This window comes from Mus musculus, chromosome 1 (genome assembly GCF_000001635.26).
Source record: "Mus musculus strain C57BL/6J chromosome 1, GRCm38.p6 C57BL/6J".
Lineage (NCBI taxonomy): Eukaryota > Metazoa > Chordata > Mammalia > Rodentia > Muridae > Mus > Mus musculus.
The window spans coordinates 39,984,362-39,999,599 of record NC_000067.6 but is presented as its reverse complement, the minus strand read 5'-3'; the positions used below and the strand labels follow the sequence as shown (position 1 = coordinate 39,999,599).

Below are 15,238 nucleotides of genomic sequence, written 5' to 3'. Positions count from 1 at the left end.
CACAGAAATGGCGAGGCATCATTTTAAATAAGCACAAACCAGCAATTTTTAAAAACTAACACCCAAATCTGTTTAAGATAAAAATAAAAAAAAAAAACAAAAAAACAAAATCCCAAACCAACCAAACAGGATTTGTGCTTTTGCTAATGACTCCAAAAGTTCCTGGAATAATGGCTACAGTCGGAAGATGTGGTCAGGAGTCATGGACTATGGGCACTTCTCTACAGGTAATCTGGCCAAGCCCACGCTGGTGAGCTTGTGTGTCTGTGTAGTGTGTACAGGCACGAGTGCAGGGGCAGGCTGATGACGTGACAGCGGGCGAGAACGACCACCGAGTCACAGTGGAGACGGTAACCTCGTACAGAGCACAGCAGAGGTTTCGGCTCCAGTGCTGGGGATGGGGTAGGTGAGAGGTGAGAACACACAACCCTGCAGTTACACAATTCCTATTAGTACACAGGCATCAGGAAACCCTAACCCAAGCCCATCAGAGACAAGCCGCAGCGCCTGCTGTATACTTTCAGCCCCACATTAAGCAGGAGGACCTACTTGTCCTAGCAGGGGAGCAATGGACTGGCATGTGGGAGAACTGTCCCATGGAGGTGGCTTCTGTTTCTATAGTGAGCGCCTCCTCCCAACCACCCCATTTCATGGCACATGCCCTTAAGTAAAAAGAGCCAAAGATATGCCTGACCAGATGTTTGAGTTAACCAATAGTTCTGGTCAGAATACCAGACAACAGAGAAACAGTGGCCTGCAAACACTCAGAACACCACATCTTATAAACCGCACCAAACACCCAAAGCCAAGTCCCTTTAGCTTACACCTGACATGCCAAGAGCACGCTAAGGCATCAATCAAGTGGCTTTGTGACAGACACGTGGCCTTAGCTGCCTGAGAAAAGAAATCTGTGTCTCAGAGCATTCCTTTTTCGAAAATAACAGAATTTAAATCAGAGCTTGAAAGATCAAGTTACTATAAACATGTTTTCTGACTTTAAAATGCAAGAATACTGGGGGAAATCAGATGCTATGCAAACCACAAAGATCTCGACATGCAACGAACAGAGAATACAGCATATACACGCTTTCGTGGGAATGTACCACGCACCACAGCAAGGGAAGATTATTTACAAAAATAAATAAATAAATGAATAAAAACATAAAAAGCAGAGTAAAACAACCAATTTTAAGAAATGCTAAAAGTGCAGGGTACTTGCTATTCACATCTTTTTCAAGGTTCTTTCACATTTTTATATTTATGAGTGTTTTGCCTGAGTGTATGTTTGTACACTATGTGTACGCATTGCTGGAAGAGGCCAGGAAAGGGCACTGGATCCCTGGAACTGAAGTTACAGATGGTTGTAGGAAGCCATGTGGGGGCTGGGAACTGAACCACAGTCCTCTGGAAGAGCACCCAGTGCTCTTAACTGCTGAGCCATTTCTCCAGCTTTATTCACAAAATCTTAAGAACGAAAATGCCACCATCACATTTCTTGTCACAATCAAACTTGGAATCATGCCTGGGTGACTTCCAACAAGTAGCAGGTAGCATTTTCACAGATTTGTAGCCGCCAGGAATAAGCACCATAAAAACATTAGTAACTAACTACATAAACAAATAAGCCCTACTGTTAGGGCCAAGAAGTAGATAATAACAGGTAGGCTATACCACGGAGATTCTAGGAACATGGGTTCATGTGCAGACCCAGGCTTAGACACACAAGGTCCAGGAGGAGTGTCAAGGCCAGTAGCTGGATCACTGTGTTTGGAAGATAAAGTCATGTTTGTTAGTACTTTAAATATGAACTCCAATTCAAAATGGCTTTCATTCATTGACTTTCTTCCTTCTTCAAAGCTCAAAGCACAGATTGACCAATTCAAAGGTAGGAAAGCCATATAAACTAAGGAAAGTTATTTTCTGTTTGCATAAATAATCTAAGAAATTTACAAATAAGCTCCACAGGGCAATAATAAAAGAACAAGTATACAAAACTGGTTTTTGTACTAAGCAACACAAACAATCTTCAAAGCTACACTTAGGCTACAGTACTCACTCAGCCAGTAGATACTTCAGGCATTTATCAATAGTTTCCTTAAAGTTGGTTTTGAATTTCCCTGTCTGAAAGTTAACCTCACCCAGTTATTTGGAGCTCAAAGGATGTAAGCCAAGCCTGTGAGTGTATATTCAGACACCTGTCACATGTCAGCCTCTTCAAGACTCACAGGGTCTCTACACTGTAACAATTTTTTATTCTTTTTGAAGATAAAAAGTCAAGTCGTTGGAGTCTTCAGCACGTTTAGATACCTAACCCCTGAGCATGCATGCATGCATGCATGCATATGCATTTGGTCCCCGGGACCCAGCTCCACGGTTAGAGGCCACGGATACCTGGGTCAACATTCTTGAAAGCTCACCTGTTCCCTCTCCACTCTCCTCTTCTCCTCTTCTGCCCGTCTCCTCTCTTCCTCTTCTTTACGCCGCCTTTCCAGTTCCTCGAGACGCCTCTTCTCCTCTTGTTCACGCCGCCGCTGCTCACGCTCCTGCTGCCTCCTGGCTTCCCGTTCTCTTCTTTGTTGCTGCAGAAGGAGAACTGTGTAGTTACCAGGAATCTACAGCTGCGGCTCTCAGGAGATTTGCTGACGGCGATAAGCAGGGGTAGATGAGGTGAGTTCTGGACCCTAGCTGCACTAGTCAGTTATTTCTGCATCTCCCTGCAGCTTCCCCACAAACTGTCCTGAGGTGTAATGCTTCTGTGGGTGCTTGCAGGGCTCGTCTTCCACTTTGAAAGCAAGCATCGTCAGTACCCACTGCAGGGCTCAGAGGTCAGCACATCTGTCATTCATGGGCATCACTAACTATCCAGGACCCTTAAGTCAGAACAAAAAGAAGAGATGAATAAAGGGGAGAAGAAAGGACAAAGGAAGGTAAATATCTGAAAAATGAGAAATATGCAGGAGAAAACAACAAAAAGAAATGAAAATCAGCAGAAGAAAGCAAGAGCCACCATCGCTGCTAGGAATACATCAAAGCTACCAATGAGGAAGTGTGAATACTGCTGTCCCGGGCTTTGTTTCAAACACTGAACCTTTAAAGCTAGTTGATGTTCCTGGTATAATTCCCTTCAAAACCCTCCTCCCTACTGTACAGAACACAACAGGCTCAGAAAAATGAACTGACCTGTCCAGTGTCTCCACCCAAAAAGCCTCTGTCGGAATGGTTATTCCGCCTGTAAGGCCTTTTCCAGCTGCATGTGGCCTAGCACCCCCACTCATAGAAGAGTACACCCAACTCAGAGACTCAGCCTGCTCTAGACACAGCACACAGCACACAGCACACAGCAGCTCCTCTATGGTTGACTGTCCATGCAGAATGACACACCATCTGTCAGTACAGGGCATCCACGCCATGGAGTCTAAGCTTTGTCAGTTCTTTCCATGAATGCGAGAGATGCTAGAGTCTCTAATAAGCACTCAACAGTATATGGCCACTAGTCACACCCCACCACTGGGCGCCTACACTGGAGCTTGCATGGATAAGGAAGCAGGTCCACTAATGGCTACTGCACTGGATAGCACCTCTACAGCTCACTCACCCTCCCAGAAAGAGAAAAGTGGTAAAGTTCACAAGCCCTCTCACACAGAGGCTAACCACAGGACAAAGTGAATAAAAACAGTATATCAGAAGTTTATAATGGGTTACAATATAAGGATTAGTAAGAGCTGAGTACCCATTCTGAATTCTCTCCACAATACTCGTGTTTGCTGAAGTAGCAATGATTTCCTGGAAGCACAAGAAATGTCCTGTGTGCATGGTGCCTGGGCAGAGCAGGGAGAGGCTCACCCTTGCCACACATCCCCTGCTGTTTGTTAGCCCGCCTTTAGAGCTTTTAAAAAATCTTAGAAAAAAGAAATCTCTTACTACACATGAATGTTCCAAATCCAATGAAAAGTGGGCAACTGTGTAGTGAAATGAATATTCATCAGCCAGGAGGTCCCACATACCTACCGAGCTTGGCCAGCCTTCTGGCCTTAGCTCAGGTGGGGGGGGGGGAAGCAGAGGACTCCTCCTGCCCTCTGTCTTTTGGGCTCAGATCTAATGCAGAGCTCCATGTCCACAATTTCCAGAGATATAATACCTTTATTCTTTCCTATAAACTAGGTACAAAAAAACCCACATGTACTGGCTAGTTTTGTGTCAACTTGACACAGCTGAAGTTATCACAGAGAAAGGAGCTTCAGTTGAGGAAATGCCTCCATGAGATCCAGCTGTAAGGCATTTTCTCAATTAGTGATCAAGGGGGAAAGGCCCTTTGTGGGTGGGACCATCCTTAGGCTGGTAGTCTTGGTTCTATAAGAGAGCAGGCTGAGCAAGCCAGGGTAAACAAGCCAGTAAGAACATCCCTCCATGGCTTCTGCATCAGCTCCTGCTTCCTGATCTGCTTGAGTTCCAGCCCTGTCTTCCTTTGGTGATGAACAGCAGTATGGAATTGTAAGCCAAATAAACCATTTCCTCCCCAACTTGTGTCTTGGTCATGATGTTTGCGCAGAAATAGAAACCCTGACTAAGACAGCACATTTTTCCTACCACAGGTCTCCATGAACAAGCTAGCAAAACTGAAAGAAACTCAAGAATCATACTTAAAATGAACATCTGGAGCGTTTTCCCTTCAAAGTAAATGAAGCTACAGCCTATCACATTCCCTACACAGCAATAAGAAAACCTTGCCGGACACTGCGTGTAATAGGCAACAGCTAAGAACATGATCATTCTTCTGAGAATAACAATTACTGAATTTTTGCCAACTGGGAAAAAGCAGTTTCAAGTATAAGTTATTTAATTCCACTATATATTCCTGGTTGGATACCATTTCCAAAGGAAAACGTCTTTTACCTTTTTTGGTTATCTACACTGTGGTACAAATAGATCAAGATGACTTCTGGTAAGTGTGAGGCTGGAGTTTGGGAATGCTCTCTGCTCTGTTACACTTTAAAGTCTGGCACCTGTGAGTTTCTCCTTCAAGGGTCCACCCAGGCTGAAGACACAGGCTGATGGAACTCTGAGAGCATCCGTGTCAACGCTGAAGTCAGCTGACAACGCAGGGCCACTGCAGAAGGGACTATCTTGTATGCTGTCTGCGAAGGACCCTCCTTAGGGTTAGAGAAAACTGATGAACGGAAAACCGGTCACTCTCATGGAGTGTTACCACACTCCATGGCTGGTAAGAACTCACAGCCTGACCAGTTCCTACGGCTGCATGATCTTTGCACTGGACGGGGGTCTCAAAGTCTGGGGAAAGACTTTGGGGGAGAGAGAGAGCATTTGTAACGTGTGTGGCTGCCATAGTGTGTGAGTGTGAGCATGTCAAAAGAACACGTAAGAACTTCTAAAAGGTTCTTATAAACATGACCACAGTCTGGAAGCAGCCGAGCCCTGCTGACTGGACAGTCAAGGCCTTGGCTGTGGGGCTCCAGCTCCGGGTCCCTGGAGACACTGCCTAACATTACAGTGGGAGCTGTGAGAAGGCAGCACCAAGCCAGCAGGGATCCCCGAGGTCAAAGCTAGTGCAATGGCAAGAGAGGAAGGGGCTCCCACTCCTCTGCAATGTGTGCAAGCCCTCAGGAAAATCTTCTGAGGCAAAGGAGTTCAATTTTCCCTCCTAAACACACGAAACACGACAGACACGTGACGGCTTGGTAATTCTTCCTCAGACACTGTCTGGTGCTAACTAAAGCTGAACATTAGTGCTAACCCTACTTCCTAACAAAATGTTCTTTTCTCTTATTTCTCTCCGTTTTAAATTTATTCATTTCTATCCACATCTCTGAAGTGGAATATCTGCATGTCTCCTGATGAGAGGAAGGAGAAGAAAGAACTTCACTGGGCACAGGTTCACGCAACCCTGGAGGGACACAATCCCCAGGCACAAAGCCACAGCTCAGACTCCAGGGTTAAACACAAAAGGAAGAGCACAGAGTAGAGATTATTTTCTTTAATACCCACAGAAAGAACAGGCCAGGGAAGAGTGGGTTTCCTACTGCAGAGCTCGTCAACAGGAAGAGGAACAAGCAGAGAAAGGCGCTAGCAGCTTTAGGGCAAAGACGAGGCTGCAGGAGCTCAGCACGCTCTGTGTCTTCCCGGGACCAGGAGAAAGGCAGGAAGCAAACAGTTCAATCTCAGCAAAACCAGAGATCAGACTGCAGGACGGCTATGTGAATGGAACAGCCAAGAGCAGTCACCTGTGCGTAAGATCGTGAGGCTGGCTACAGTGTGACTACAGTGTGACTGAGAGCTGGGTTTATCTCCCCTGGGTTTTTGTCTCTTCAATAAGCATTCACTGCTCGTTTGTGCTTGACCTAATGTCCAGGATTCCTAGGTAAATCCTTTTGGAATGTACAAACACTCCTAGCGTCCACCAACCTACAGATTAAGAGGTCACCAGCACCTGGGTGTGAAACAGGATCCCCTTGCTTCACTAAATAATGCCTACACACACACACACACACACACACACACACACACACACACACTCACACACACACACACTCACACACACACACTCACACACACACACACTCTCACACAAACTCACACACCTCATGAGAAGTATCTTCATCTACAGCTGTCCTTGTGAAAACTGCAACTTCCTAAGACTGTTATCATGTGGGACTGGGGTATTTGGGGTAAAATGAGCTGTTCCGAGCCATTACCATTCAAATCTGGCGTCATAGCAAACTCTTTAGTATTCCCTTGGAGGCAAAAGCTGCATCTGTGTGTCCATACAAAGCACAACAGTACACAAGAGAAGTACTTCTGAAAGATGAAGGACCTCCATAATGAGTGAAGAGGACACACCTAGCTGCAGCAAGAAGGTTTATGGCAAGTGCCAAAGGGGGACTCCTAGATCACGGTTTCCTTTCCTCCTGATTTTTAAGCATCTTATGCTGGCGTACTGAAAGAAAGTCATTTAGGCTTTGGGTTGCCCTTATTTTAATTACATTTATTCAGGGTGCAATGTAAACAGCATGCTGCCACAACACACTCATGAGGTCAGAGGATGACCTGCCAGAGTCTGATTTCTCCTTCTGCCAGGTGGGTCCCAGGGACTGAACTCAGGTCAGACTCAGTGGCCCAGGTTTTCGTTTTTAATACTCAGGCATCTTGTGAGGCCGAGAATCATCACCTACACTGTTCATAGCAAGAATTCCAAACTGCCCGACTTGCCTGTTATTGAAATGTCTACAAAGCACTTAACCTCAAAGATTCCCAAATGACCGCTCTGGAACCTGGGGTACAAACAACACTTAGAGCTACCTCCAATTAAGGAAAACCAGCCTCCAGAGACAAGGAAATTTCCTTTTAATTTCCAATTAAGGAGAAGGCCTCCAAGACCCCAACAAGGGGACCTGTTTGTGAGCACACTTATCACCCCAGTGCCTAGCTCTGTCTGTTTTTAAGGGTTGATTTTTACTGTTTGAGAACTTCACAATCCATATAATATGTTTTGATGAAATCCATCCCTCGCTCTCGTTTCCCTAACACTGTCTGCCCTCCTTTCTTGTCTTTTTTAGATTTACTGTACGTTTAGCAAGCGAGTTAAGTTTAGCCTGCAGGTACGTATGTGTAACCATGTGCTTGGTACCCGTGAGGTCAAGAGTGGTTGTGAGCTGCACGTGGGTGCTGAGAACCAGACTTGAGGTCCTCTGCAGGAGCAGGCGCTCTTAGCCCCCGAGCGTCTCTCCAGCTGCTCCTCTGTGCTTAAGGAAAGCGACAGCAAAGGTGATCCTGAGGTGAATATGAATTAGCAGGTCAGTGAGAAGATGTGAAGCAAACATCTCTAGCTTGCAGGGCATCTTTCTCAGGCCTCACCCCACAGACGTAGCTGCCCGCCAGTCTCACTACCGCAGCCTGAAAGCCCCCCTCACCACCTGTGCTACAAACAAACTCTGACGATCTAGTCCCTACGACAATCCAGGGTAACCTTTGCACCTGCCTGGGCAGTGCAGCCCATCCCAGGAACACAGTAACAGACATGGCCACAGCCACCAGTCTCTAACCTCAAGTCAAAACCAAGCTCATTCCGGTTTTCTGCTCTGGTCACAGAACAGTGAGAATAATCTTACATATTGTAGAAATGATTTTGCAGCAAGTACATTTTAAAAGTTCTACACTCAGTGATTTTCCCCCTAAAAGTCCTAACTGAATGTCCTTTCCATGATCTCCCGCAGTGAGGCTCACTGGCTTTCCAAGCAGCAAACTGATCCACAGACTAATCAAAGGCACCACTGCCAACACAGGCTATCATGACCTAGGCAACAAGCAGCATGCTTAGTTATTTTAACTAAATCCCACCAGAAATGTCATTACAGGGCTTTATCTTTGACGTTTCTTCTACTAGGAAAAACAGTAAGAAGCAGAAAAAAACAAAAAACACAAAAAACACACACATGTTCAAATCAAATGATGAGAAGTTGTGGGGGTTTGGCATATAAAGTAAAACACAGTCAAGAAAAGAAAATTAAAAGTTATGATTCTCAAGTGAATTATAGGGAAATAGTACATTTGTGTGATTACAATACAAATAACCTATAAATAATTACATCACCAGTGTTTATAATATAAATGCCTTTCATGAAAATGGAGCAAACTATACCTACCATAAAATACAAGTAACTTTACTATTCTGCTCTCTGAACCCCTTTAAAAAAATTTATTGCGTGCGTGTATGTGAGGGCGTGTACACACACACACACACACACATACACACACAAACACACACACAGCGGAGTCAGAGACAATTTGCTGGAGTTATTCTTTCTCTCTCTATACTATCGGGGACCCAGTAATAAACTCAAGTTGCTGTGCTGGGTGCAAGCATCTTAATCCATTGAGCAATCTCACTGGCCTAAATGCTTTATTTTAAATCCACCTTAAATGCTAAGGCATTTAGAGAACAATGCTTTTCATATGAAAAAGTCTGAAGTTTCAGAAAAATATAAAACTGGGTCACAAAAGCCAACAATGGCAAAGAAATGAGGTCAAGTCTAAGTGAGTCAATTTAAGCACATGGGAACATGTCTTGGGCTGTCCTGCTCCTCACGATATGCACATAAATGTTGGCAGATCCTCCAGGAACGTGAAGCCATCTAGTGCACAGCCACATAGCCCTACAGAAGCTGCAGCAGGGTAGGGGCAGACTACCTCCCTACCTATAGTTATTTCCTCAACAAGCTAGCAGGGTGTCTGATGTGAACATGAGTAAGGAAGAGGGAAAAAACCCACAGAACTTCTCTTTTCTACCTCTTCCAGCCGCCTCCTCTGTTCTTTCTGCTGTTCAATCCGCTTCTGCCTCTCAGCCAGCAGCTGCCTCTTATACTCCTCCTGCTCCCGGAGCTGCTGCTCCTGCAGAAGCTGCTGTCTCCGCAGAGCCTCAGACCGCTCCTTGTTCTCCTGCTGCAGTCTCAGGAAATCACGTCGCAGAGTTGACTCTCCAGGCACATTGACGATGGAACTGCAGGGGATAGGGTCTGTCAGGGCTCCATGCATCACCTGGGCCTCGTAGGGTGTGACCCAATGGGAACACCCAGTTCCCTTCATGGGGCTACTGACTGGGCCCAGGAGTGACCCAAATCAACAAGTCTACAGGATGACAATGCCTACTGCTCCAACGGCTCACATCATCCTCTATGACTTAGTAATGTCTGAAAATGCAGTCCTAGCAGATAAGCATTCTTTCACGGGACTCTTCTTTCATGTCGGGTCTTCCTCTGGCCCTCTAGTTTTGCATCATGGCACAGAAGTACTAGCACCCACTGGTCTCAGCATCCCTCCGTTCTCATCTGGCCTACACCAAGCCTGCTTTGTTCCCTGACACTATTTTCTATCATCAGAGATGGCAGCAGGCCTCACAGGAGACTTTTCTGCGTTGGGGGCTGTTCCCCAAGCCTGTATCACACAGACTGGCAAGACACACCTCCTTAAACCCGTGTCCCTCTTTGAACTTCTATTCCCAACTCATGGCTCCCATGGGTCTCAACACAACCTTCATCTTGGTTTTGTTCTGTACTCAACCAAAGGTAAGGCCAGAGCTAGAACAGCTGTGGGCGAACCTATTACTAAAGTACAAACATAAGAAAGTAAACCCACTGAGCTAAAGCAGGCAGAAGACACCCGAAGGATGGAGGTCAAAGGCTGGCAACCATATTTGCATGTAGGGAAAATAAGGCTGTGGGAAAGTTTCTCAGCAGAGGGCCTGCTGGCCTCCGAGCTGCACGCTTCTCTGTGTGGGACTGACTTTGGTCCGGCAGCAGACTTGTACCATTTGTGCCTTCTGCAGCAATAAATGCCAAAAGCATTAAATCCTCAACCTCAAACATAAAATTGAATTAAAAACAAAACTAAAAACGAGGCAAGAGTTTGGGAAATTGTTCACAGAGATCTGTCATGGGGTGAGAAAAATGGCAGACAGGAAGCAAGCCAGTGCTGTCCACTGCTCCACGAAAGCCTCACAGAGTGTGGGCAGGCATCGGGGAAGCCTGGGCTGGCTGCCGTCTGTACCTTGGCTCTCCCTCCTGCTCAGGCACTTCCTCCTCCTCCTCCTCGCTCCCGCTGTACTCGTACTCCGTCTCATCTGAAAAACAAGGCCGAGAGAAACAGGAGAGCTCAGATCCTCACAGATGCCCGTGTAGACAAGCATCCCCAGAGTCAGAATGACCAAAACCAAGATGCAACTTGTGAAAACGGCATGGGGAGAAGCGTGTCTGACCTCCCGTCAAAGGTCAGGAATTCTGAGCTGGCTACACTCCCTACAGAAGAGCTGGTCATTCTCCACTGATAAAATCTGAGGAAGTGTATACAAAAAACAAGAAAACCAAAAAACTCAACAGCATCAGCATAGTCACACTCAAGAAAGTATTACACTGACAAATATAAACAGATATCGATACATAGATGACAGAAATAGCAGATGTGTTAAAAATTCAGAGATCTCAAATACTGGTCTAGAGAAATCAAGAAGCTAAAGCAAACGCAGCTCATGTCAAGAAATAAAGAGCAGCGAAGAAAGCACCGAGGCAGACTCGGGGAGAGGGGTCACACAAAAGTAGTCACCACATCCAGCTCTCTGAAAAGATCAATAAGATTGACTAACTCCAAGTTATACTAGTATCATAAAGATAAAAATCAAATTGTTACCATAGAGCCAATGAAACCCAAAAGATCCTTAGAAAATGCTCTGAAAACTTATATTCCAAAGGTTGGCAAGTGAAAAAAAATGAACAAGATTCTAAATGTCTGCAGTTTACCACAATGAAATCTGTAAGATATGAGCACTGAGACTGGGATGGGGTTAAGAAGTGTAAGGCGGGACAGATGCAGGGCAGGTTGTGCCAAATTGTTGAGGATGACCGGACACCAACACTCTCACCACTCCACGAAGAAGAAGGGGAAGACGCTACCAGACTCATCCTATGAAGCCAAGATGACCTACCAGCAAACCCAATAAAGACGGAATAAAAGAACATCAAAGGCCAATTTCTCTAAGGAACATTGGGTTTCTTATATTCTCAACAAAATACTTGAAAGCCATATTCAAGATCATATAAAGACACAACCAAAATGGCTTTATCTCGAGGATGCAGAACTGTGGCAGCCCACACCCCCCAATTTTAATACATGGTGTAAATAAACTCAAGGACAGAGCTCAAAAGGAGAAAACTTGAGCCGGGCGTGGTGGCACACGCCTTTAATCCCAGCACTCGGGAGGCAGAGGCAGGCAGATTTCTGAGTTTGAGGCCAGCCTGGTCTACAAAGTGAGTTCCAGGACAGCCAGGGCTATACAGAAAAACCCTGTCTCGAAAAACCAAAAAAAAAAAAAAAAAAAAAAAAAAAGAGGAGAAAACTTCTGACTCGTGGTACACACCCAGCAGAGGGGAGGATAAGACGGAAGAATCGCTGTGAATCTGCAGCTTACGTTATAGTGAGGCCCTACTTAAAAAAAAAGTCCCCAAGAAAGAAGGAGCACAAAACCTACAGATATACTTCTAACAGTAATGGCTATAGTAAAGGCAAACCTATAAACAACACTGTACTAGATGGGGAATAGTGAATATATTCTCTAAAACCTAGAACTAGACACTTATTTGATACAGTGTTTCAAGTCCCACCCAACTAAACAGTAATACGTAAAAGGTATAAAGACAAGAAAGAACTCAAAGTATTGCTAATCTCAGACACTTAAAGACCCTGCAGGATACAGAATTAACATACAAAACTCAGTAGCTTTCCTATATGACAACCACAAACTCACTGAGAAAGAAACAACTGTCCAGGAATAAATCTGAGGCAGAACCGACCATGAAGTCATTATGCCACTTGAAAATGACACTACATAGCAAAATCTTCCTGTGCTTAAAAAAGTAATCTAAAACATACATATGAAACTGAAGACTGTGTAGTCAAATCAACCTCAGGGAAACGAGGTGTGTTTCACACGGTTTACCCGGGTGTCAGTGTGCGGTATATGACATAAAACCAGGCGGAAATCACGAGAGGGGAGGCGGGCTGTTGAGGAGTGTTAGCATCCAGTGGTCTTGCTCTTGCTGTGCAAGTGTGCAGGAAAGCCCAGGGCCACGAGACAGGAAGAGGAAAGAGGGTGCTAGGGAGGAAGAGCACAGGGGAAGGAGTGCAGCTCAGCAGCAGCAGCAGTACTTAAACTGTCAGAATGAAGCCTGCTGCTTTAACACAGTCTAGGGCCCCTTAACGCTATGGTAGGAAGGCAAACTTAAAGGAGCCTTCATACCTTTCTCGCCTCTCTTCTTTCTGGTCCGGTCTATGTGATCCTTAAGCTGGATTCGAACCTGCCTTTCATTGGGCTGATCCCTTATGAAAGGGTGTTTTAAAAGTTGCTCTGTAGAGGGCCGCTGCATGTAATTCTTCACCAGACAGCCTTCTATAAAGCTGAAAAATTTCTTTGACCTGTAAGAGAAAGTGAAACATATCATCAAACTTCTATCACCAAAGTTAAGCTCAAAAATACTGGTGACGAGCCTGAAAACCATTCTGTGACCAAACCTGCAGTGCACACTAACAATGTACTGCAGCAGTCAGCAGTGTCACTGGGACCACACCTGCAGTGCACACTAACAATGTACTGCAGCAGTCAGCAGTGTCACTGTGGTCACACCTGCAGTGCACACTAACAATGTACTGCAGCAGTCAGCAGTGTCACTGTGGTCACACCTGCAGTGCATACTAACAATGTACTGCAGCAGTCAGCAGTGTCACTGGGACCACACCTGCAGTGCACACTAACAATGTACTGCAGCAGTCAGCAGTGTCACTGTCACCACACCTGCAGTGCACACTAACAATGTCCTGCAGCACTCAGCAGTGTCACTGTGGTCACACCTGCAGTGCACCACAAACAACATTATCATACAGAGCGATAAAAGCAGCCAGGTTTAAAGGAACAGAGTTTAAGTCTACTACTACTCACTAACCATTAAATCATGGAACAAGCAGAGGCACAGGAACAGAGAAAGGCCTTCACTAACGTGGGGGTCAGGGAGGTGCACAGATGACCATAAGTCTCATAACAAACAGAGATGAGCAAGGGGCCTGCCTCTGTTGGCAAACGCAGGGCATCTACGGATGGATGCTTCAGCCAGCCTTACACTGGCTTGAGCTCGATTCATCAGGTCCCAGAGTTTAGTGGACAAAGGCAGAAATGACAGGTTTTACTTTGTGTGTGCACGATGGGGGTGGGGTGGAAGACTCAGCCCTGCCACTGGTTGGTACACTTTATAAAACATCACAACTATAGCTGCAACCCACCCTAACCCCCAACAGGATCTTGCTCTATTACCCAGAATGCTTTTAACTCCTATGTTCAAATGGTCCTCCTGCTGTAGTCAGGGCCTGCAAACATGGCCGATGGCCCCAGACACCCTTCATCAATGTTAAAATGTGTTATCAAAGGACTTTAACACATCTTTGCCATTTTAGAAGAAGAATGTTCTGCAACATATTACACTTCAAAGATGTTTAACTCTTAAACGTTAAACATAGCCTTTTCTTCATATTATGGGGCTTTCGGAGTTGCTTGCTATTAGCGACTAAATGAAATCCGATGAATCAAGAACAACAGGAAGAACTCATGTGCCTTAGACTGTTGAAGGCTGCTGACTTTGTAGTACCGAAGTTAGGGTGGCCAGAATTTTATTCCTGAACAAAATGAAACTATAGAGAGGTAGGGAGAAAAGAAAAGAAAGGCATAGAAAAGGGGGGAAGGGGGAGAGGGACCGACAGAGTGGGGGAAGGGAGGGGGAGGTGGGGCTTACCATTTTTTTGACTTCAGCCTGGGAGGAGGGTTTCTGGGGATGAGAAACAGCGCTCTCATTGGATGCATGTCACAGAGAGCTGGGAAAGGAGATGGCGGTGTCAGTAAGGCTTACTCTCCTGACCACTGGGGTTCATGTACAAACAACTTCATTCACAAATAATTGCCACAAATATGCCAAGCAGCTAAGATATCTAGTTATAAACCCTAGGCCATAACTTGAATTTTACCATTTAAAAAACAATAAAATAGAAGCAGACCAAAAATACACAACTTCAAATTGACACTGCAAAGTTTTCATAAATCAAAGATAAATATAAACTCAAATTCAAAAGGAGAAAAATTTAAGTGTTTAAATCACCTTTAAAATTATAATGAAAACGGCCGTGTTTATAAGGTTGGTCTAAGGATCAGAACAGCTTGGTAAAGGCCTTCGGTGCTTCAAAAGGAAGCAATGCTTAAACGCAGCGCGCACATTCGGAGCCCCCACACACTGCTGTCTGTGACTGGAGGTGCTGACCCCTGTGCAGTTACTGTCTGTCTGCAGACGTACACACTGGCCTGGCACAGCAGATGAGGCACATGCTTACAGTATACTGGTAAGGCAGCTAGGAATGGGGACCAGACCAGCTGACACCACTATCCCAGTGAAGGGAAACTAGGACAAATGACCCAGCACTATGTCCCTGTCTCAATACCATATAAGGAAACACGAGGGACACAGTACTCGCGGTGGACACCCACTTCTGCACAGTAACTGATTCTTAACTGTCAGGACCGTTTCAGTCTTTCGGCAACTATTTCTTCACAACTCTGTACGAGGCAGCATACAGTGTCTGGACACACCTTCCTTAGCAGGCCAGGAGAAACGCCGAGAGTGTTTTCCTTATTTTTTTCTAC

General features: G+C 45.4%; 1 protein-coding gene across 25 annotated transcripts in view; it reads right to left on the bottom strand.

Moving 5' to 3' along the window:
- Window positions 1-15,238, bottom strand: part of Map4k4 (mitogen-activated protein kinase kinase kinase kinase 4) — a 125,409-nt gene that overhangs the window by 26,711 nt on the left and 83,460 nt on the right. For all 25 annotated transcript variants that reach the window (XR_001784729.2, XR_003955681.1, XM_006496041.2 and 22 more), the window contains exons 9-13: window positions 14,340-14,418; window positions 12,800-12,975; window positions 10,558-10,630; window positions 9,301-9,511; window positions 2,418-2,579 (exon numbers count right to left, since the gene is read on the bottom strand). Coding sequence is in view for 23 of the 25 variants with exons in the window: in XM_006496041.2 (XP_006496104.1) it covers window positions 2,418-2,579; window positions 9,301-9,511; window positions 10,558-10,630; window positions 12,800-12,975; window positions 14,340-14,418 (701 nt within the window). In the remaining 2 variants the exon portion in view is untranslated. The remainder of the gene's footprint in view (window positions 1-2,417; window positions 2,580-9,300; window positions 9,512-10,557; window positions 10,631-12,799; window positions 12,976-14,339; window positions 14,419-15,238) is intronic.